At 41.1% G+C, this 23,498-nt stretch overlaps 2 protein-coding genes across 2 annotated transcripts in view; both read right to left on the reverse strand.

Annotated features, from left to right (window-relative positions):
• Positions 1 to 1,674: 1,674 nt before the first annotated feature.
• spata6l (spermatogenesis associated 6-like) lies at positions 1,675 to 20,318 on the reverse strand. The gene is made up of 12 exons (XM_078276554.1): positions 18,508 to 20,318; positions 18,188 to 18,236; positions 17,622 to 17,663; positions 16,643 to 16,767; positions 14,598 to 14,690; positions 13,856 to 14,107; positions 10,306 to 10,387; positions 10,051 to 10,097; positions 7,914 to 8,035; positions 5,305 to 5,398; positions 4,401 to 4,484; positions 1,675 to 2,198 (listed from the first exon to the last, which is right to left on the reverse strand). Exons 1-11 carry the CDS (start codon positions 18,664 to 18,666, stop codon positions 4,419 to 4,421), a joined length of 1,131 nt encoding a protein of 376 aa, XP_078132680.1. The 5' UTR covers positions 18,667 to 20,318; the 3' UTR covers positions 1,675 to 2,198; positions 4,401 to 4,418.
• Positions 20,319 to 22,017: 1,699 nt separating this feature from the next.
• Positions 22,018 to 23,498, reverse strand: part of trmt10a (tRNA methyltransferase 10A) — a 12,121-nt gene continuing 10,640 nt past the window's right edge. Inside the window, exons 5-7 of the mRNA XM_078276147.1 lie at positions 23,094 to 23,243; positions 22,890 to 22,995; positions 22,018 to 22,521 (exon numbers count right to left, since the gene is read on the reverse strand). Of these exons, the coding sequence (XP_078132273.1) occupies positions 22,388 to 22,521; positions 22,890 to 22,995; positions 23,094 to 23,243 (390 nt within the window). The 3' untranslated portion in view covers positions 22,018 to 22,387. The remainder of the gene's footprint in view (positions 22,522 to 22,889; positions 22,996 to 23,093; positions 23,244 to 23,498) is intronic.

Raw genomic sequence — 23,498 nt, forward strand, 5'->3', positions numbered from 1 at the left:
AGACAAATTACAAAGACAAAAAACACAACAACACAGAAAAGGAGCAACACATCATAAGAACAAATAGAAGACACTTAAACTTTCAGAATTGGAAAAATTATTTGATAAATAAATTAGGATAATAAGGATGCAAAAGAAAATACAATTATGTAAAGCAAATACAAGTAGAAGTGTTTGGAAGGTTTTTCTAAAAGGCACGAGTGAGTTACTTTTAAGGAGTCAGGTGCACTGAAGTTAAAAGCAGTTTTTCCAAGTTCAGAGCAAGCTCGTAGAACATGAAGCAAAGGCCCAACACATTCTCACTCCCATCTCGTAAAATACGAACGCTTGGTCAGGTGCCTTTGTCATTGTTATTGACGCTAAAAGTCTCCTTTAGCGTCATATAACGCGTTTTAACTAAACGCGCTGTGTCGGGACTATTGGCGTCCCTTTTGACGCAGTTAGGTTAAGGAAAAGGTTGTGGGTTGGCTTACATTTCCGTGACACGCGGGAAGAACGGGTCGGTTTGGTTTAGGAAAAGGTCGTGAGTGGGCTTACGCTTCTGTGACAAGCAGGAAGAACGGGACGGATAAAGAAGAAAGCGGGTTCCGTGACACGCGGCAATAACGGGGTGGTTAAAGACAGACGCGGGACACGAACCCCAGTCTCCTGGGTGAAAGTCCTGTGTTTGACCCATCCACCACCCCAACCAACCTCCTTACATACTACCCTCTAAACCCCGTGTAGCTGCTGCTCTCCCCGGTACGTTCTACAAACACTCTGAATGGTGCTTTTTTCGTCGCATCAGACGCTGACGGCCACTGTCCAAACGTCCTTATTTTACGAGTTCGGAGTGAAAACGGGTTGAAAAGCCAGTCAGCAGAGCTAGTCTGATAATGTCCCTCTGAGTAACAGAGAAGTTCTGTAAGGTAGCGTGGTAGTTTTCCATCAAGGCCCTTTTAGATAAAGAGATTCCGGTGAGCATCACGTCCCTCTTAGAGAGAAGACCACACAACACTTTGTGTACCATAGACATTACCGGTTATAAATCTTAAAGCGGAGTGATAGACTGAGTCCAGAAACTTAGGAATTGAAGAGGATGCATGTCTATAAATCACATCACCATAGTCCAAGACTGACATGAAAACTGCCTCAACTTTTCCTAGAAAACATGGGAAAGATGCTTTTCTTTCTTTCTGCGGCCACACAAACACGCACCCTCATGTCACATGTCAGTGCTTGCCCTATCAAATGGCTACTCAAAAGACGTAACACATGGTTCTGCAGCACTGCTAGCAAAGCATAGCCAAGTTTGTTTTGAAAGGACTGCCTGGTAACGTAAAGCAGATGATGAAGCCGCACCAAACACCACAACTACCAAAATAAAGGCAAGAAAATATTTGCATCTACAAAAGGGGGTCTTAGCCGAAAAGGTTAGGGAACCACTGTCCTATACCCTACATTCCTCTGGCCATTTGGCCTTAAAGTCACACCCAGCCACACACCCAGACTGTGAAAACAGAACCCAAAAGAAACATAATTTCAATGCAAAATAAAATATACTTTCATTGATATGTTATACTGAACTAACATAGTTTTATATTTTGATAATAAATATTTTCATGTTGATTTTTTATGCATAATCCTAATGCTTTCCTGCAGGATCACTAACTTGCCTCGATATGTTGAGTTCATTTCATCCACTTATATACAGTATACACATATACTATGTGTATATATGTCTGTCGACAACGTTGATGGCTGCTGTGTCTCGAGCCCCTCCATTTTCCGTTGTTATTTGACTGCACGCCCCCACCGTTCTCTTTATACATCCATGGCTCCTACAAAGTTCAAACCACCAGTTCTCGCTAGATTTGTGTTGTCTGCTGGATCCCAATGCAGTCTATCTCTCAATGTTAGAAATTTGAAAAATTATTTTTGTATCTGCCCCATGATTTGGATCTACTTCAAAATGTAATGCGTTCTTCTTTGGCCCAGGCTTCACCCTTCCACCAAGTCGCATGGAAATCGGACAAGTAGTTTTTCCGTAATCCTTCCAACAAACATACCAAGCCAAAAACATAACCTCCTCCCAATGAGTTTCAAGTCAAAACATTTATTTTAACATAAAACATTATTCAGTCATTAATATGGTCTCTGTGTGTGGACATTTATCAAACCACAGCAGTGAAATACCTCTCTGTACATAAAGGAGATATCTGAAAGTAGGCAAAAAACAAAAACATATTACACACACATACCACCGTCAGGCGGAGAAAACGTCCTTCGGCACACAGACAAAGAGTGCAGGCGGCGCTTTTTTTGATTAGTAACCCAGGACGGATGTTAAAACCAGGTTAAAACAGGGACATATTTTACTTTTATTTCAATCCACAACGTGGCATAATGTGATGTATGGATGTCACACACACACACACACACACACACACACACACACACACACACACACACACACACACACACACACAAAGACAATTGGTAAGGTGATAGGTGAAAAAGACAGACATCATACAAGTATAATAACATAGAAATACAATTTTGGGATTTTTCGCAGCTTTGTTGCCTCAGAAGAGGGGTCCTAATTGGCATTTGTACAACAGTGAGTGTACAGTAAGTTTAAAGGTCCCATGGCATGAAAATTTCACTTTATGAGGTTTTTTTAACATTAATATGAGTTCCCCCAGCCTGCCTATGGCCCCCCAGAGGCTAGAAATGGTGATAGGTGTAAACCGAGCCCTGGGTATCCTGCTCTGCCTTTGAGAAAATGAAAGCTCAGATGGGCCGATCTGGAATCTTCCCTTTATGACGACATAAGGGGAAAGGTTACCTCCCCTTTCTCTGCTTTGCCCGCCCAGAGAATTTGGCCCACCCATGAGAAAGAGAGAGGCATCATGGCTTTCAAACGAACAAAGTGGCAGTTGGTCAAGGCCACACCCCCACTAACCGACCACTAAGGTCTATATAAAAGAGACTTCAGATACAGTATTAGGGGACCACTAAGGCCTATATAAAAGAGACTTCAGATACAGTATTAGGGGACCACTAAGGTCTATATAAAAGAGACTTCAGATACAGTATTAGGGGACCACTAAGGTCTATATAAAAGAGACTTCAGATACAGTATTAGGGGACCACTAAGGTCTATATAAAAGAGACTTCAGATACAGTATTAGGGGACCACTAAGGTCTATATAAAAGAGACTTCAGATACAGTATTAGGGGACCACTAAGGTCTATATAAAAGAGACTTCAGATACAGTATTAGGGGACCACTAAGGTCTATATAAAAGAGACTTCAGATACAGTATTAGGGGACCACTAAGGTCTATATAAAAGAGACTTCAGATACAGTATTAGGAGACCACTAAGGTCTATATAAAAGAGACTTCAGATACAGTATTAGGGGACCACTAAGGTCTATATAAAAGAGACTTCAGATACAGTATTAGGGGACCACTAAGGTCTATATAAAAGAGACTTCAGATACAGTATTAGGGGACCACTAAGGTCTATATAAAAGAGACTTCAGATACAGTATTAGGAGACCACTAAGGTCTATATAAAAGAGACTTCAGATACAGTATTAGGGGACCACTAAGGTCTATATAAAAGAGACTTCAGATACAGTATTAGGGGACCACTAAGGTCTATATAAAAGAGACTTCAGATACAGTATTAGGGGACCACTAAGGTCTATATAAAAGAGACTTCAGATACAGTATTAGGGGACCACTAAGGTCTATATAAAAGAGACTTCAGATACAGTATTAGGGGACCACTAAGGTCTATATAAAAGAGACTTCAGATACAGTATTAGGGGACCACTAAGGTCTATATAAAAGAGACTTCAGATACAGTATTAGGGGACCACTAAGGCCTATATAAAAGACTTCAGATACAGTATTAGGGGACCACTAAGGTCTATATAAAAGAGACTTCAGATACAGTATTAGGGGACCACTAAGGTCTATATAAAAGCATCCACAGAGCACCATGCCATGGGACCTTTAAGGGATACAGGACAGGAGGGGTGATCGCCGACTTAGTTGTGAGTTTGTTTAAAAGTCTTGTTTCTGCCCTCAAGAGGCAAAAAAAACAAAAATTTTGTGAATTCAAACCCCATTCCTGATACTTCTTTTTTGCTACGAGAAGTTAGTTCTCAGGGACGTGCATAGGGTCAAAATACATAAAAGGCTATTTTTGCAAATAATAAAATAAACATACGCCTGGAATGACCCCTTTTGCGAAATCCATGACCAAGAAAGTAGATTAATTACAACTTTGGTGGTGGGGGGGAGAGACACAACAGACAGACCAACACAACAGAACAACACAAGCTAGACAAGAACAGTGAATACAGGCCAGTTAAAAACAGAACAAGGTTCCTCAAATCACCTCACCAGAGTCTGGCCAGGTCATCACGGTGGACCTGGAGAGATGGACCTCCTGGCTAAAACCTTGTCTACCTCGTAGTGTGTGGCCCCCTGAAACACAATAACAGTCACATTCTCTTTGCGGTATCCTTTATTTGTGATCTTCAGTGCATTCTTAGAGCTATTTATGCATTGAAGTAGCAAAATTGTGATAAAACTCACAGGGACAAGTTTTCCTTTAAATATACACTACAAAGAAGAAACTTACCTATTTGTCAAAAGTATTATCTTTGCATTACATTTTCAAATAGAAGCCAGTATTCAAATAATAGCAGCAAGAGCAAATAAAGGCTGGTCACTAATTTAAAAAAAAAAAAGAGGGAGGGGTGAAATAACCTTTACGACATACAGATAATAGTTCATGGTAAATATCACAGCACTAATTCCATCAGTACAACACCAAAACCATGGAGGAAGTATTTAGATTGCATTAACATCAAATTGAAATGGAACCAGGTCAGAAAACAAGGAGGCTTCTTACTGAAACAGGTTAAGATACATTTATGAAACACGGAAAGTGCAAAATAATAATAATCTCTGACATAAGGCTGTTTCAAATAAAGGCCTGGTTTCTGCTGCAGATGAAGTGCATTTCTTTAAGAATTAAAAATAAGATTGGGTTTTTTATGGAGAATACGTTTTAAAGGAATGTCTTATTCAGATGACCACAACTTCCAAGAGCCCACTGAAGTGTGCCAGTAAGGGCACAAGAAGCTGACATTCCTATTTGACAACTATAACTGGATATTGCAACAACTGAGCACATAGACAGGTAGTTGCCTGTATAAATGGCAGCAAGTCTAACAGTAGACTGAAACCCATACTGATACTGTGATATCTAACATTGAGTCTAATGTTATGTATTACTTACATAGGCAAGTCGGCGTACAGCTTTTGGTGTCGTAAGGAGTCCCCGAACACGCTCTTGGACCTCTTCCCATTCTCTGTGAGAGCTGGACTGAGACCTGAACATCAAACCAATAGTCAGGGAACTTCAGCTTGAGTGACATTTTATTTGTCATCATTACTTGCTTGAATAATGAACATCCCAGTGTCATCTGCATACACGTATTTGCAGTCAAACTCAAAGTCAGATGAGAAGTGTGATATTCATAATCCCTGTGCAACTACAGTCAGGTCCATAAATATTGGGACATCGACACAATTCTAATCTTTTTGGCTCTATACACCACCACAATGGAGTTGAAATGAAACGAACAAGATGTGCTTTAACTGCAGACTTTCAGCTTTAATTTGAGGGTATTTACATCCAAATCAGGTGAACGGTGTAGGAATTACAACAGTTTGTATATGTGCCTCCCACTTTTTAAGGGACCAAAAGTAATGGGACAATTGGCTGCTCAGCTTTTCCATGGCCAGGTGTGTGTGTTATTCCCTCATTATCCCATTTACAAGGAGCAGATAAAAGGTCCAGAGTTCATTTCAAGTGTGCTATTTGCATTTGGAATCTGTTGTTGTCAACTCTCAATATGAGATCCAAAGAGCTGTCACTATCAGTGAAGCAAGCCATCATTAGGCTGAAAAATCTAAACAAACCCATCAGAGAGATAGCAAAAACATTAGGTGTGGCCAAATCAACTGTTTGGAACATTCTTAAAAAGAAAGAACGCACCGGTGAGCTCAGCAACACCAAAAGACCTGGAAGACCATGGAAAACAACTGTGGTGGATGACCGAAGAATACTTTCCCTGGTGAAGAAAACACCATCACAACAGTTGGCCAGATCAAGAACACTCTCCAGGAGGTAGGTGTATGTGTGTCAAAGTCAACAATCAAGAGAAGACTTCACCAGAGTGAATACAGAGGGTTCACTACAAGATGTAAACCATTGGTGAGCCTCAAAAACAGGAAGGCCAGATTAGAGTTTGCCAAACAACATCTAAAAAAAGCCTTCACATTTCTGGAACAACATCCTATGGACAGATGAGACAAAGATCAACTTGTACCAGAGTGATGGGAAGAGAAGAGTATGGAGAAGGAAAGGAACTGCTCATGATCCAAAGCATACCACCTCATCAGTGAAGTATGGTGGTGGTAGTGTCATGGCGTGGGCATGTATGGCTGCCAATGGAACTGGTTCTCTTGTATTTATTGATGATGTGACTGCTGACAAAAGCAGCAGGATGAATTCTGAAGTGTTTCGGGCAATATTATCTGCTCATATTCAGCCAAATGCTTCAGAACTCATTGGACGGCGCTTCACAGTGCAGATGGACAATGACCCGAAGCATACTGCGAAAGCAACCAAAGAGTCTTTTAAGGGAAAGAAGTGGAATGTTATGCAATGGCCAAGTCAATCACCTGACCTGAATCCGATTGAGCATGCATTTCACTTGCTGAAGACAAAACTGAAGGGAAAATGCCCCAAGAACAAGCAGGAACTGAAGACAGTTGCAGTAGAGGCCTGGCAGAGCATCACCAGGGATGAAACCCAGCGTCTGGTGATGTCTATGCCTTCCAGACTTCAGGCTGGAATTGAATGCAAAGGATTTGCAACCAAGTATTAAAAAGTGAAAGTTTGATTTATGATTGTTAATCTGTCCCATTACTTTTGGTCCCTTAAAAAGTGGGAGGCACATATACAAACTGTTGTAATTCCTACACCGTTCACCTGATTTGGATGTAAATACCCTCAAATTAAAGCTGAAAGTCTGCAGTTAAAGCACATCTTGTTCGTTTCATTTCAACTCCATTGTGGTGGTGTATAGAGCCAAAAAGATTAGAATTGTGTCGATGTCCCAATATTTATGGACCTGACTGTATTACAGAGACATTGTCAGTCCATGATGTTTTAAAGTCCTGGTAAAGCAAAAATAAATGTGTTCTGAGTCTGTCACACCACAGACAAATGCGTTATTAACCACCAAATTTGAATGCCTAAAACAATCGCCAAGTATATTAAATTTAGGTTTCAAAATCATGGAAACAATAATCAGTTCTCTCTGCTCTGAGATGCTGGGGGGGTCTCCTGAAGGCACTAAGCCCAAGAACGAGCCGCTGCAATGGGCCACTGTGCATCGACAGACTATTGTTGCAGCTGTGTTAGTTTGCTAGCACATATAATAAAAAGGTAGCACACACCTACCGAGCTGAAGAAAGAGTGTGGTTCCACAGCAACAAATCAAAAAAAAAAAAACATTAGCAGCTAACCCAGTAGCACACACAGTTATGTATAATGTGTTTAGAAAATAAATCCCTGATTTTGCAATACCCGGACTTTCACGTAGCTTAGCACGAACACTTGAAAAACAGGGAAACTGCTAGCTTAACTCCATCAAGGTGGAAGTAAATCATTTTCCAAAAGCTTCAAAGCTTATTTAATGACTGCATCTTTATTTGACTTGTGCAGTTATTGGGAAAGCGTTCTTATCACTTTGATATTGTTTTGATTACATTCTCTTTGTAATGAGGTGCATGATTATATTATGTGTAATATGTAAAACTAGTCAAGAAAAAGACCTGCTGTGCCTGGCCTGTTCCCTATAAGACTGCCACAGCCCTGAAGGGTCAGGACCTTGGTGGTAGTCAGGTGGGTCATGTGTTTCTGAAGAGCTGGAGTCGTCTTCTGGTAACCCTCCAACCTGCCAATGGAAGCAGAGACAAGCTACTTTCTATTGGTTTCTTTCACTATCAGACCACCATACCGTTAACGCATCTGCACCTCAGCAATTGATTTATTTCACTCTCTATTGCTGGTCTCAATTGCAGTTATTAAAGGCTCAATCAGTCATTTTTGACAGCCTTAATCTATGATATACAAGTGCAGTGCCTTTTGGGAATGGACCGATTCTCCAGAACCGCTCATCCAGACAACTTTACACTCAACACTGCACTTCTTTGGCTCCTGAGCAATACACCTGCCATGACAATTGCATCCCATAGCAGTGCTAGAGTATACACGTCATTTGATAACAGCTAGCTATTTGGGACAAGGTAATTCCGGGGAACAAAAGCGTTCATTCTGAAAGTCACATTGCTGTAGCTTTGAATATCCAGTCTTTCTTCATCTATTCTTGAATGTACTGTAGCGAGCAACGTAGAGCAAGCTGTACCCAGCATGCTGTTCAGCGGTGAAGCAGTTAAAAGGGGTCCCCTATCAATACATGGCACAATAGATCCATCCAGGTGACTGTTATCTTAATCTCATCCAGTTGGATTTCTGACCATTACAGCCCACTCCCACAGTGGGTGGGTTTCACTGTCTATTTTATGTTACTGTATATTTCTACTCCACTACATCTCAGAGGCAAATATTGCACTTTTTACTCAACTCCACACCGCCATTTAGTCTTTTTGGAAAGTCTGTGCAGAAGTGATCGGGCGGAGGAGTCCTGAAAATACACCCACCCGACCAATCCAGAGTCAATTACAGCTGTCAGTCATGACGCCGTACTGCGTTTTTATACCGCCCATGACCGGAAAGCACTGCAGAGGGTGGTGAAAACTGCCCAATGCATCATCGGTTCCTCACTCCCCTCCATTGAGACCATCCAGGGCAAGCGATGCTTGCGTAAGGCGTGCAGCATCATCAAAGACTGTTCTCACCATAACCACAGACTGTTCACCCCAACCACAGACTGTTCTCACCCCAACCACCTGTTCTCACCCCAACCACAGACTGTTCTCACCCCAACCACAAACTATTCTCACCCCAACCACAGACTGTTCACCCCAACCACAGACTGTTCTCACCCCAACCACAGACTGTTCTCACCCCAACCACCTGTTCTCACCCCAACCACAGACTGTTCTCACCCCAACCACAAACTATTCACCCCAACCACAGACTGTTCTCACCCCAACCACAGACTGTTCTCACCCCAACCACCTGTTCTCACCCCAACCACAGACTGTTCTCACCCCAACCACAAACTATTCACCCCAACCACAGACTGTTCATCCCAACCACAGACTGTTCACCCCAACCACAGACTATTCACCCCAACCACAGACTGTTCACCCCAACCACAGACTATTCACCCCAACCACAGACTGTTCACCCCACTCCCCTCCGGGAGGCATCTCAGGTCACCCGTGCCAGCAGGTTCAGAGGAAGCTTCTTTCCTGCGGCTGTCACCCTACTGCATCCCAGTGACAACCAACCAACTAAGCCCCCAACCCCACCGCCCCACGCCCAAGTGCACTTCCCTATACCACCCATAGTGTTATATTTATCTACAAATGTACATACTGTATATTCTATATATACCATATTCTACTGATCTTCATACTATTCATCCTGCACATACACTTATTCTTGCTACTCTTATAATGGTACTGTTACCACACTGCACATAGCTGTACATACTGTACATATCTGTCTATATGGTTCATACGGAATATCCATATTTATTCAGTTTTTCTTATAATATATTGTGTTAATACACTGCATATATCTATATTATTCTTACTACTATTATTTTAATAAATTAATTAGTGAGTTTTAGAGGTGTGGGTGGGTGTATTTTTGAACTTTGGACTGGCCAGCTGCTTCCAGTCTTTATGCTAAACTAGACTAACCACATCCTGACTCCAGCTCTGTACTTCATCTGATAAACCCCATAACTTTCTGTTTTAAAAATAATTGTGATCTTACCAAACCATTGGATAAGGATTTGCTTCTGCCAGTTGGAGAATATCTCACTAGTACCGCAAAAAGAGAGGAAATTGTTTTTGAGTAATTTCTTGAGCAATAGAAACCTGACTGTGAGTAGGTTTTATCATCAAACTAACATCACGTCAACAGAGCAGTATAACAATAAAAAAAACTTTACAAGCTTTTACTGTAGGTTGTTTGAGACTGTAATCCATGTTTAGTAGCATCAAAGCAGCATTATATGAGGATTTCTACCTGTTGATGAAGACCTGGTCAAAGGTGAAGAGGATTTGGTAAACGCAGCAGAGCGACTGGCTCCAGGCCACAAAGGCAGCATCTACATGCAGGAGAATAATGACACAATAAGCAGACCTGCAGGTCAAACTGCTACAGGATGTACACAAACAGGGCTGTAGCTCTCTTGGCAAAGAGGTTGGACCATTTTATTGTGATAAGAATATAGGAGACAAGTCACATAATAGGGGTTCCGAACAGCAGATATGTTTCCTGAAATGGGTGTGACTAGCTTAAAGTGCCCATATTATGAAAAAAATCTAATTTTCTGGGATTTGGGGTGTTATTTTGTGTCTCTGGTGCTTCCACATGCATACAAACTTGGAAAAAAAAACATCCATGCTGTTCTGAGTGAGATACGGGTTTCTGAATGTGTCCTGCTTTCGTGCTAACCACTTTAGCTAATACCACATCAGCTAGCTGTTTCTCTAACTTCAGTCAGTACAAGGCAGGATTAGCCGGGAGACTTCTTCTAAATGAGGGCGCACTTCCAACTTTGCGTGGAATACCTGCAGAACAGGGACATGGAAGTAGTTCTATACAATTTATTTTGTAGATTAGGGTGAACTTGTGTGTGTTGTAGCAGTGTTTTGCCTTTGAGAATGAGGTGGCTAACCGCTAGCAGCGCTAGCTTCTAGCTAGTAGCCCAGTACCTAGCTACTGAGCATGTGCGACTCCCAACAAAGATGGAACAGAAGTGAGATGTCTCACTCTGTAGCTAAAACAGAGAGCTCAACACACAGGGTGAAAAGAGGAGCTGCAGCTATGTGCAACAAAAATATGGTGTTTTTTGAAAATTAAACCATGTAAACCTATTCTGATATAACTCTTAATACAATTATGAACCTGAAAATGAGCATAATATGGGCGCTTTAAGATAATAATAATAATAATAATAATAATAATAATAATAATAATAATTAGCAATGGAGAGCAGCACAAACAGAATTTTCTCTTTTAAAAAAAAAAAGAGTTGTGGAATATTATTTTTAATACACACTTCCTTATTCTAGTTTTGGTATACAATATGAATCCCCATATCCCAGTTCAGATGGTTTGAGACTTCCCCCAATTATTAAAACATCGAAATGGGTGAAAACTGGCACAATTGGAAGCCACAACAGAATCAGGAACTACAGGCTACATAACCTTTGAATTAAAAAATAACAAAATATTTGTCTAACAAATGAAAAGTTGAATTTATAACCAGTTGAGGGGTTCAGGGGTTTGCTGTTGTAGCTTTACTTGGTCTGATATGACCGCTAGCTTTTAGTGGCAAATTGTAGCTAGTAGTATTACACTAGCAAACCCTAGATAGATAGTATTTAACTAACATTGCTGAGTCAAATGTCTGACTTTACAACTCTACTTGCTTCTGTTACATTTTTATTTATTTTTTATAAATTCTGCAGAAAATTCTGCATCTACAGAATTTTTTTTTTATACTAAACCTCACTGTCAACTCTTCACATCCACGCTTGGTCAGAACTCATTTGGTGTCATTTTTCAACATGCAGTTTAGGGTTAGGTTTAAGCAACAAAACTACTTAGGGTTAGGTTTAGGAAAAGATCGTGGTTGGGTTAAAATAAGAATGTCTGTTGTGTAATTGATCATCAGATCACTATCAGACGCTGAGGGCCAAGCTGCAGTTTTTGACGAGTTGTGAGTGACAACAGGTTGCCAGGAGACATGTTTGTTGTGTCCTGCTTCTAGTCTCAGACTGTGTTTAGATGGAAACCATCTGAAGAGAAAACGCAAAAGTGGCGTTGCGGTCTCACTTTTTATTCCACGTTTGGACAAGCGTTTTGGAGGGGAAATCTGCGTGCATATGGTGACGCAAAAGTGTGTGAAGTCCACGCGCCTGCATAGAACCTTCCTTCTACTTCTTTCTCTAGTAACGCAAAGCGAACAACAAAAGCTGACAATTTTGTCTGGACAGACGAGGAGGTGGAGTTATTGCCCCAAACAATGCACACACACAGACACACACACACTTGCGTTTTTAAGCCCCCAAAACGCCGTCGCTGTCTAAATGAAAGGCACATCTGATCAAATATTTTGTTGTTTTCACCCGCAAGCGTATTCGTGTGAGCAGGGCCTCATTTTACTCACTCTAATGATGATGTCTCTCAAGCAACTGACTAAAAAACAATCTTGGAAAATTGTTCTTTGTGTGTGTTCACAGTTACTAGTCTCGCTCTAAAGCTATAGTGCGTAGTTTCTGTCGCCCCCACGAGGAATTTTAACTAATGACAACAACAGTGTCGTCCCCTTCATCACCACAGGAACAGAACCCATGTCAACAGTTTAAACATGCTGAAGGCATCGGCCAGATGTGCTACTAGACACCCAAGCAAATAGCCAACTGAGATTTAAAGGTGCAATCATGCAATATGAAATATATTTACTATATTAAATCCAGAAATGACCACTAATATGTCATCAGATATTAAGGAAACATGCTATGTTGAAACACTATCTTTTCTGACAACACTGCTAATACCAGTATTTTCTCCTTTTGAAATTTCCGTTCCGTGATGGAATTTCTGTATTTGTTTTGGCCTGTGTTTGTTATCTACTGCCCAGTTTGTCAGCTAGGCCAGGTTGCCAGATATACCTGTAGAAACGTAAACCCAGTGCTCTACAGCTGGAACGTTAGTACAGCCATGAAAGCAGCACACAAACGAACGGGATCAACGGAGATAGATTCTACCTGACCTCATAAAAAACGGCATGTTTCTAACAGTTGCGTGACCAGAGACGTAACAAACCCAGGTAAATATTAGAGATGTATTTGAAAGATGGAGACAGCTTAGAGCCCAAAAGGACGCAGAGTTTAGTTGGCTAATTTCCTCCTGAACAGGTAAGCATTAGCTTCAGGCTAATTTATCACAGCTACAAGGGACGGGCATTTTATGTCATTTCAACATTTGTGTACTCACATTGAGCCGTAGCCGACAAACAATGAGTAATTTTAACCCAAGAAAGGGTGGCTGTAAATCGGGTAGAGAGTACCGTGAGTTTGCGCTGTTTTTAGCGGTTGATGCCGTAATTTTAAGCCAAGAAAGTGTGTCTGTCATTCAAGGGAGAGGACGGCGAGGTAGTGGTGTTTTTAGCCACTGTTGCCGTAATTTTAAGCGGAGGAAGTGTGGCTGTCCGTTGGGTAGAGAGGACGGCGAGGTCATGATGTTTAAGTGGTTGTTGCAGTCATTGTAAGTGGAGATAGGGTGGTTGTCAGTCTGCACTAACAGGAACTGCTGGTTTGCTTCTGGCAAACAGATGCATTTTGCAACGGACTCTCCAACCTTCTCACAGGTGAAACATAACATTACATCAGAGAGGAGAGAGGTGAGAGTGATATTTGTATTAGATAAAAGTTAAAAGGCCCAGTGCTGTAGAAATAACTCCCGTACCTAACTTAGCTCTTCTCTGCCATCTAGTGGCTGGAAATGATGGCCAGCTTTTAAAAATCTTGGAATTTTGGAATAAACCTGTGCTGTGTGTGCTTACAGGCTGGGAGGTGCTAGCTGTGTCCCAGTCAGCTGCAGAGTCCAGGCTGAGCCGGGCCAGGCACTGTGTGTCAGCTCTTACAGGGGACAGGGACTGGGATCTGGACATGTATGATGGTGACCTGGTGCCGCTGTGTCGTCCCCTGTACGCCCTGCCACCTTGTCTCCTTCCAAGGGTTTGAGGTTGTTTCCTCTGAGGAGAGGAGCTCCTGGGTCTGCTGGAGGGTGTCCTGTTCCTCTTCATCACTGGCCTCTAGAAAACAAAAGAGTGGATGTCTCAAAACTATCCACATCCTAAAAATGGACTTTCCAGCTGCCAAAACTTCTGCAAGAAGCACAGGTGTTACATTTGATTCAAATATTAATTTTGAGTTGCAGGTCAAGGGAGTTGTCCGGTCATGGTTTCTGCAGGTAAAAAGATCATCTCCAAAATAAAATCCTTTCTGTCCATCAGAGATATAAAAGGCTTTTCTAAGCCTTTGTCTTTGACTACTACTGTGTTCCTGTCTCTGTTCAGAACTCTGCTGCCAGAAAGGTCAAAGCAACATAAATGTATTATAATTATTGCTAAAATTATTGAATTCAAGGAACCCATTAAAAGTCACTGGGAGAGGACTTGTATCATGTATGGGTCTGCTGCTGGCAAAAATCTAATTTGGTTAACGGTGCTGCCTCTGATATATTATGTTGGATTTATTATACATAATCTACATACATTTTAAGCCACGTCATATAATCTTTACCATAGGTACATTAGGGTAAATGTTGATCCGAGCATCAGCTGAGCACTCAATGATGGTTGTTTTGGTGGAAAACTCCAACCGTGGAGCGATACCCTGTGGAAAAGAAAGGAAAGGAAATATTTGTACCATAATCATATTAAAGGTGCTCTAAGCGATGTGACGCGTTTTTTAAGGCTACAACATCTCCTCACTATCGGCTAGCTGCCTGTCCCCTGAACACACTGTAAAAAACATCTCCTCACTATCTGCTAGCTGCCTGTCCCCTGAACACACTGTAAAAAACATCTCCTCACTATCTGCTAGCTGCCTGTCCCCTGAACACACTGTAAAAAACATCTCCTCACTATCTGCTAGCTGCCTGTCCCCTGAACACACTGTAAAAAAACATCTCACTATCTGCTAGCTGCCTGTCCCCTGAACACACTGTAAAAAAACATCTCCTCACTATCTGCTAGCTGCCTGTCCCCTGAACACACTGTAAAAAAAACATCTCACTATCTGCTAGCTGCCTGTCCCCTGAACACACTGTAAAAAACATCTCCTCACTATCTGCTAGCTGCCTGTCCCCTGAACACACTGTAAAAAAACATCTCCTCACTATCCGCTAGCTGCTTGTCCCCTGAACACACTGTAAAAAAAACATCTCACTATCTGCTAGCTGCCTGTCTCCTGAACACACTGTAAAAAACATCTCCTCACTATCTGCTAGCTGCCTGTCCCCTGAACACACTGTAAAAAACATCTCCTCACTATCTGCTAGCTGCCTGTCCCCTGAACACACTGTAAAAAACATCTCCTCACTATCCGCTAGCCGCCTGTCCCCTGAACACACTGTAAAAAAAAAACATCTCACTATCTGCTAGCTGCCTGTCCCCTGAACACACTGTAAAAAAGCATCTCCTCACTATCTGCTAGCTGCCTGTCCCCTGAACACACTGTAAAAAACATCTCCTCACTATCTGCTAGCTGCCTGTCCCCTGAACACACTGTAAAAAACATCTCTCACTATCTGCTAGCTGCCTGTCCCCTGAACACACTGTAAAAAAAACATCTCACTATCTGCTAGCTGCCTGTCCCCTGAACACACTGTAAAAAACATCTCCTCACTATCTACTAGCTGCCTGTCCCCTGAACACACTGTAAAAAAACATCTCACTATCTGCTAGATGCCTGTCCTCTGAACACACTGTAAAAAGCATCTCCTCACTATCCGCTAGCTGCCTGTCCCCTGAACATACTGTAAAAAAAACATCTCCTCACTATCTGCTAGCTGCCTGTCCCCTGAGCACACTGTAAAAAAACATCTCCTCACTATCTGCTAGCTGCCTGTCCCCTGAACACACTGTAAAAAACATCTCCTCACTATCTGCTAGCTGCCTGTCACCTGAACACACTGTAAAAAAACATCTCACTATCTGCCTGTCCCCTGAACATACTGTAAAAATTATCTCCTCACTATCTGCTAGCTGCCTATCCCCTGAACACACTGTAAAAAAACATCGCACTATCTGCTAGCTTCCCGTACCCTGAACACACTGTAAAAAAAAACATCTCACTATCTGCTAGCTGCCTGTCCCCTGAACACACTGTAAAAAAACATCTCACTATCTGCTAGCTGCCTGTCCCCTGAACACACTGTAAAAAAAAACATCTCACTATCTGCTAGCTTCCCGTACCCTGAACACACTGTAAAAAAACATCTCACTATCTGCTAGCTGCCTGTCCCCTGAACACACTGTAAAAAAAGGTTAGTGCACGGAAGGGAGGGGGAGGGGTGACGGGATGAGGAGGTGGGAGGGGTGAGCTAGCCTCCGTTTTGTTTGACAATACTTTGAACATCAACAAGAAGTGACGTCACCCAACATCGCTTAGAGCACCTTTAAGATCAGTCTTCTAGTCACTCATCACTTATAATTCCCTGCTACTGTGTCCGAGACCTGTGGTCCAGAAAATGTGATCATGCCTAAAAAAGAATGTCAAGAGGATACACATGCTGAAAATAGACAACATTACTGCACACTTTAATGTGTCAAAGTTGGACCTACAGGGAAGTGAGGTGCTCGGGTCATCAGGACCTCCCGATCCACTCCAGAGGAGGAGGGAACCAGTTTGGGCTCTGGGAATAAGAAACGGCGAGCATCTTCTTCAAAGCAGGCCAGAGTGTCCGCCGCTGCAAACACAAACACACGTCTGTTACATTATGACAAAGGTCATCTTTATCTTCTAAGAACTGGAGGAAAAAAATGAATAAAAAATAACAAAAAGTAAAAAAAGTCATAACAACAAAACAATTGTTAATATAACAATAACACAACACAACAACAATAACAGATCATTTTAAATAATACAAAATACTACTCCAAATTAAGTCATACTCTATCAAGCACCAATAACATCAGTGACATTTACGCTCTCCTTCCTCACTCCTGTAATTATATAATAATAATAATAATAATATTAATATTAATAACGTATCTTTTGTTTTTAAATTGCATTATATAATTACAGTACATTCAACTGAACCCACAAATTGAAAAAAAAAAATTATTTCTTCAATTCTAAGGTGTGTATTTTTTTTTAATAAAGTACATTGTTTTTTTTTTGTAGCATGCTTAATGATTGTAAGGTGTTTTTTTAGGGGTTGCCCCATACTTCAACACAGTCATTTAAATATGGTAACTCCAGAACTATACAGAATATAAAGTGCTCTCTCATTCTTTCTCCATTACTCCAACACTCTACTACTACTTTTGCTCTCACATGTTTAATATGGTGTGTCCAGCAGATATTGTGAACAAGATTCATACCCAGAAATGTATTTTCATACACACTTTCTTTTTCAACATTATTCTGTGGTTTCCAAACATCATTGGGTTATTCTGGCTGGAATCCTTTTAATGGGCAGTTGGACAACAAATTCTTCCACTTTCGTAAGGTTTAAGTTAAAGTGTCTGCATTAATACATAGGTATATTTCTAACCAGTGGAACAAAGAAGAATGATTACGAAAAATACCCAACCTCACCTGGAGGGATCAGCTGCACCAGTTCGACTGTGACCGTCTCATCTGAGGAGAATGTGAAATAAATACAAATAGCAGTAGACAGAACCATTAACGTTACACCATGAGAGACCCACAATGCCACGGTGCCACAAAGATAGGAACCAGAGACAGCCCTCACCACAAACATTTCTGACTTTTTGTTTTTGCTGGCTCTTATCTTTGGCATGGCACCATTGCATTGTGGGTCACTTGTCACAGATGGCAGATAGGGGTGACAGATTTTTTTTTAAAAAAAAGGCTATTTTGGCAGAAAATGGCAACAACCTAATTATTTGTTAGGACATCGGTCATGATTGTGCTTGAACACAAAACATTTTGCACTAACTTTTCCATTTCATTTTTCACTAAATGATACATGAGACTGCATTCAGAGTATAATTTATAAAGAAACATATCTGAGAAAAATGTGGGATTAATGTGTGAAAAAGAAGTTGAAATATGAGTATGCCACCACATCAGTTTATTATGTATTACAATATCTGGCACAGACAATATAACTGTATACAAGCAAATATGAAGTAACTTACTCTCCAGCATTATAGCGATGTCTCCAGGGTCAACTGCATGCCTGAAAATCTAGACAGAAACAAAATATAGATTATAAATGGTATTTCCCCGTCTAAAACCATACGCCCACTCCAACGCAGCCCCTCACATGTGTTTGTGCTGGTTTAGTCTGTACACACAGTAACATACTAGTTCAAATCTCCTACAGGGGATTGAGTAGCCCATGATTCATATTGTTTTCCTAATGGTCAAACCATTCAGTGACCCTTCATGCTTTTCCTTTTTTCATTTCATCTGTCATCTTTTTTTTTTCCCAGATGGAAGATAAGTTAAGCCTTGCCTTTTCAAATTTCATTTTCTCATGAAAGAGCAGAGGAAAGACGGCAGGGAGACAGTCAGACTGATGGTACTGGCCCATGAAGCACATGCTGAGGTAGATGTCATCCTTGGCTGGCAGATGAACTCCAGGACAAGAAACCTGAGAGCAGTGGAGGAACATACAGCATGTTAGTGAAATATGGTTATAAGTCAAATCTTCCCTTTTTCACTAGCTGCTAGTTGAGTTTGACTAGCAATTTCTCCTGCCTCCAGTTCACCCTTAGTTCATATATTCACTTCCCTCTGACGTCGCTATGAGGTTGGAAAAGTCAAATCATTATTCCACACTGTCTGTCAGAATCCTGGATATATTCTGTGTTGCACAAACTAGTTCTACAGTGCAATACAAGATCAATGCCGCTCCTTTATTTCTATGTCTGTCTCCTTATGTCTTTGACCTGAACTGCTCAGACTGGTAACCCTGACGCTGTGCTTGTTGCTGGAGGTTCAATCAGGCTAACCTTAAGAAGGTTATGCCTGACTTGAGTAGCTGAGAGAGTAGTTAAGTCTTAATTATTATGACTGTATTACTGATTGGAGAATTTTAGTTAGTTGCACACACATATCACTGTGTTTACAGGTGAAGTGAGACTACAACTATCAGTCATGTGACCCCCCACAGCAGCAGAGACATTTGGCCTGTTCATTGAGATATAAGGCCCAACCTGTTTTAATTTATTCAATACATAGTTCCGAGCTTCTGTAATAAACAGGCATTTTACACAATAATACCTGTCTGTTTAGTCCTGCAGGCAGTCGATCCGTAACCCGTAGCAACCACACTTTACTAAATCAAATACTACAACTTTATAGGCCTATCAAAATCCTGCATTGTATTTTTTTAAGTATGTATTTAATAGCAAATGAATATAAAGGGCTCCTTATAAAAATGCCAATGTCTCGTTGTTACTTTAACATGTAGACCGGATGTTGACTGTTGAAGCTGTCCAGAGGAGAGGAGCCAACATGGAAAGACTCAAGGCTGACTCTTTTAGCACGTTTCATACACAGAGCTAAACTCAAGGTGATGAGATGTTGAAATACATATCTTATAGTTGCATACACAACACAGTATGTAGCTGGCCTATAATAACACAGGCTCTCCAGCTACTGCGTGAGCCACTTGGTGGTGAGTCAGAGAACAGGTGAACCGAGGAACCGTTCATTGAATTTATTCTATCTATCTATCTAAATATATATAAATAAATATATATAAATATATATATATATATATCTATATATCTATAGATATAAAAAATATCTATATATATTTATTTGGTGCATTAGCTTCATTTACATGCCGAATTGCAACCCGCGACCCTTCATAGAAACTATGAAAATGACAAAGGACTGGTGTTTGCTGCACCATTGTCTCCTTCTTCTAGAAGCCAGTGTAACGGACTTTGATAGGACAGCTGAAGAATATGAGAGGGATCTTACCGCTCTGAACTTCAGTTCAACCACCACTTTCAGCGCTTTTCGGGACATTGGACTCTTGTTTCAAAGGTGATAAGACGGACTAGCTAGCTAAGTTACAGCTCTAACTGGAAAATCAACAGCTAGCACACTAGTCTCCGGTTACCTCGTTACCATGGATACAACAACTTCCGGGCGTGGTTGCTGGAGCGTTCTCTAATACATCCATGGAGCGACCCCGGTTACGTTGGGGAAGTGTGTTGCCTGACCTTATAGTTAACTTACCATGACTACAAATGTCCTTTATGATAGTGGGGACATGTCCTCTCCACTTTTGGTAACTGGTCGCTTTCTCCCCCATCACTTTTTAAAAGCAAATGTTGTTCAAATTGATAAATAAAACACAGAAAACACAGGTATGGGACATGTTTTAAATGTGAACAGTTTGGAACAGAGATCTTGCTGGAACAAATGGGGAAGAGGGTATATTCTGATGATCTGTGTCCCCTCCTGTCTCCACAGAATCTTTTCTGATCAGCTTATCACCATTTGCACCAATCACCGAGGCAAATCCCACCTAGGGTAACTACTGTGGCAATACATTCCTTTGTGATTCGGATTGGGTTTTAGAAAGCCTTTACACTGAAGTCGGACTTACAGTCACAGTTCAGCTTCATCGACAGACTCTGCAGAGCTAATCTGAACACATTCAGTCTGGAGGAAGCTTCCAGAAAATGGCCCCCGCATTAAGCTCCTTCTCTGTCTGAATGTACTCCATCTTCAGTCAGCTGATCACTGGGATTAGGTTGAGTTGGAACAGAATACACTTTACACTCCACAGTTGAGTCTTAGAAGCTGCAGAGAGAAGAAAGGCCTCATCTAAACTAAACCTTCTAAAATCTGTCTCACTAAATCTGCAGCTTTTAAACACATTTTAAATTGGAGACAAACGATCCTCCCATCCTGTCTATCTCAACTCCTCAGTTGGAATGCATTTTAATTCTCTCAACACAAATTAAATCAGTTATTATTTTACTGTATAAACATATTGTCAGATACAGAGATAGAGAGTGGAGAAAACAAGTCTGATAAACTGTGATATAAATAATGTGCGTGCCAACTAAGAATGAATTATTAATAAATTAGAAGTGATGTACCAGTGTTACAAGATGAGCAGCTACATCTGATGTTTTCATGTTGATTTTCTTCAGGTGAATATTTTATATAAAAATATAATAAACTATAATATTGATTTTAGTCTGTAAAATTTATTTAATCTTAGCGATGTGAGTTTACTGTCTCCTCTCTGTTTTCTCTATGTACTGTTAAACGTAATATTTCCTGTTCATTTAGTTTCTTTCTTCTGATTGGTCACCAACACAAGACAATATAATATCTGCCTATACCATACATGTATCCATTTACAGTCTGGTCCTATAGTGGGCACTGCAGTGTGGATATTTGGCACATATTAAAGTCAAGTCTGTGTTTTTATTGTAGTTTATATTTTATATTTGACTTCTTGATTGCTGCTGCAACACTAATATTTCCTGTTGGGGTTAATAAAGTACTCTATCCATCTATTACAATGAAGATTTGTGCTCTTGAAATGTCTATAACTGTATTTCATTAGTCCCTAGCCAGGACTCCAGCTGCAGAGTGGACAGCTGATGATCAGAGGAAACAGAAAATAATAATAATATCACATTGAAGCTGTAACACTGGTGATTATGTGTTTGGTTTTGATGATTGAAAGGAAAAGGATAAACTGAAGCAGCTACACTGACTTCAGAAGCCACGCTACTCTTTTGACAGAGACCGTTGTCACGGCATAAGCAACGCTGGGCAGCATGATTCCTCTGGTTAGGTCTAGGATTGGACTCTAACCCTAACCCAGGTCAACTCTTTGTGCCTAAACATGACGTGAAGAGGGGCAGTGGGCGACTTTGGAGGTGGGCTGTAGGCTGCCCTAGAATATTGTGACTATACTCTCAAATATTTAAATGTTTCCAAGAATTCCAGGGCCAGTGACAATAATGCTCATGTTTGGACTTCATCCTGCTTGAAAACTTCTTTTAAATGAATAGATGAAGCACCAGGCTGACAGCTTGAGCTTCTTGCTAAAAGAAAAAATACATTTTCTGTAATAATAACGTCTATTCTGCCAATAATTGTAGCAAAACTGAACTTTCATTAGCTGTTCAACTACGTTATTAGCCATTACAGGAGGCACAAAGTAAACATTTCAATAAATAACTGGTTTAAAAAAAAGTTTGAAATTTGAAAGAAACAGATGCTTTGTTAACACATCCCTCTTTCCAGCATAGCCTCAGCATCCATCCATCCATATATATGAACTCCAGCTTTGCTTGAAGTTGTCCATTTGAACAAAGTTTTGGGCTCTTTTCTCAGTTTGGTCTGGTGTGTCAGGGACCAGGGTCAGAGTCGGACTCTTCCTTCTCCTGGTCGACGGCCACTGCTCCTTTCCTTTGAGGCAGGACAGTGAAGAAGGCCTCCTGCCAGCTGCCCTTCTCCAAGTAGGCCAGGATGATCTCAAACACTGGAGGAGGGAAGAAAACACGCATTTAAAAATCAAATGAAGGCAGTGGGAGCAAAAGAGCCAAAAGACACAGAATGGCAAAAATGAAGATTGGTGAATTAAGCCCCCGACGGCTGACCAGTCGGCTCCCCGAGGTCCAAAAAGTGCCTCAGAACACACCCAAGCTAAAGGCTATTCAACATCACTGACCATTTATCTATCAATATTTCAAAATAGAAAACATTACACTTCATAATGCATACATTTGTGCCTGAAAATGTATTAGAATGCAGGGAATGAAGTCTTTGACGTTCAACATTTCATGGGGGAGGAGCCACAGACACACACACACACACACACACACACATTTTATGTGTCCAACGTCTTACCGTGATTGACTGCCAGAACCTTCCGACTGTTCATCTTGACAAAACTGCTCAGAGGAAGCCGAGCGTGATCGATCCCCAGCTCCTTCGCCCTCTCAAAAGTAATTCCCTGCAAACAAAACCCAGAAAGAACAGTGATCCACTCAGATCAGCAAGCAGGAGGGACAACTGAGCATCAGGGCATTGCAGCTGTGTGGCCAGACAGACCTTATGGTGGTTGTGGTCCACCAGGCCTCCTATCACGTAGGCCTTTGTGTGGTCCAGCTCTTCCAGCACGTTGGGAGAGTCCGACGTCAGGTATACCAGCTCCTCCTTCGCCACAACTTCACTGTAGTGCTCCGTTTTAATGCTGATGTCCTGCACACAACAGCAGCCCACAGTTATGCAACACTGCATCGTGAGACCTACTATACCGTGGTATTAAACAAGTCAAAATGACAGCAAAACAACATGTATGCAAATAAATGCAATTGCTTCCTAATTGCAACCGTCACCACAGCCTACATGCTGTTTCAGAGGTTTCAGTACAAAGGCAACAACTAACTAGAAAAGGTGTGTGTTCATATAGACAATCACGATAGGACTTGCAACAAAAGTAGTAGTTCTGAGATT

This window comes from Sander vitreus, chromosome 19, assembly GCF_031162955.1.
Source record: "Sander vitreus isolate 19-12246 chromosome 19, sanVit1, whole genome shotgun sequence".
In the NCBI taxonomy this organism is placed as follows: Eukaryota; Metazoa; Chordata; class Actinopteri; order Perciformes; family Percidae; genus Sander; species Sander vitreus.

Coding starts and splice junctions, on each gene's coding strand:
- spata6l (XM_078276554.1), bottom strand. CDS start 18,666: ATGTTCCTCCACTGCTCTCAGGTTTCTTGTCCTGGAGTTCATCTGCCA. Junction 10,098..10,305: donor GACCAGGTCTTCATCAACAG/GTAGAAATCCTC, acceptor TTGCGGTACTAG/TGAGATATTCTCCAACTGGC. Junction 5,399..7,913: donor GAACAGGCCAGGCACAGCAG/GTCTTTTTCTTG, acceptor TTTGATGTTCAG/GTCTCAGTCCAGCTCTCACA.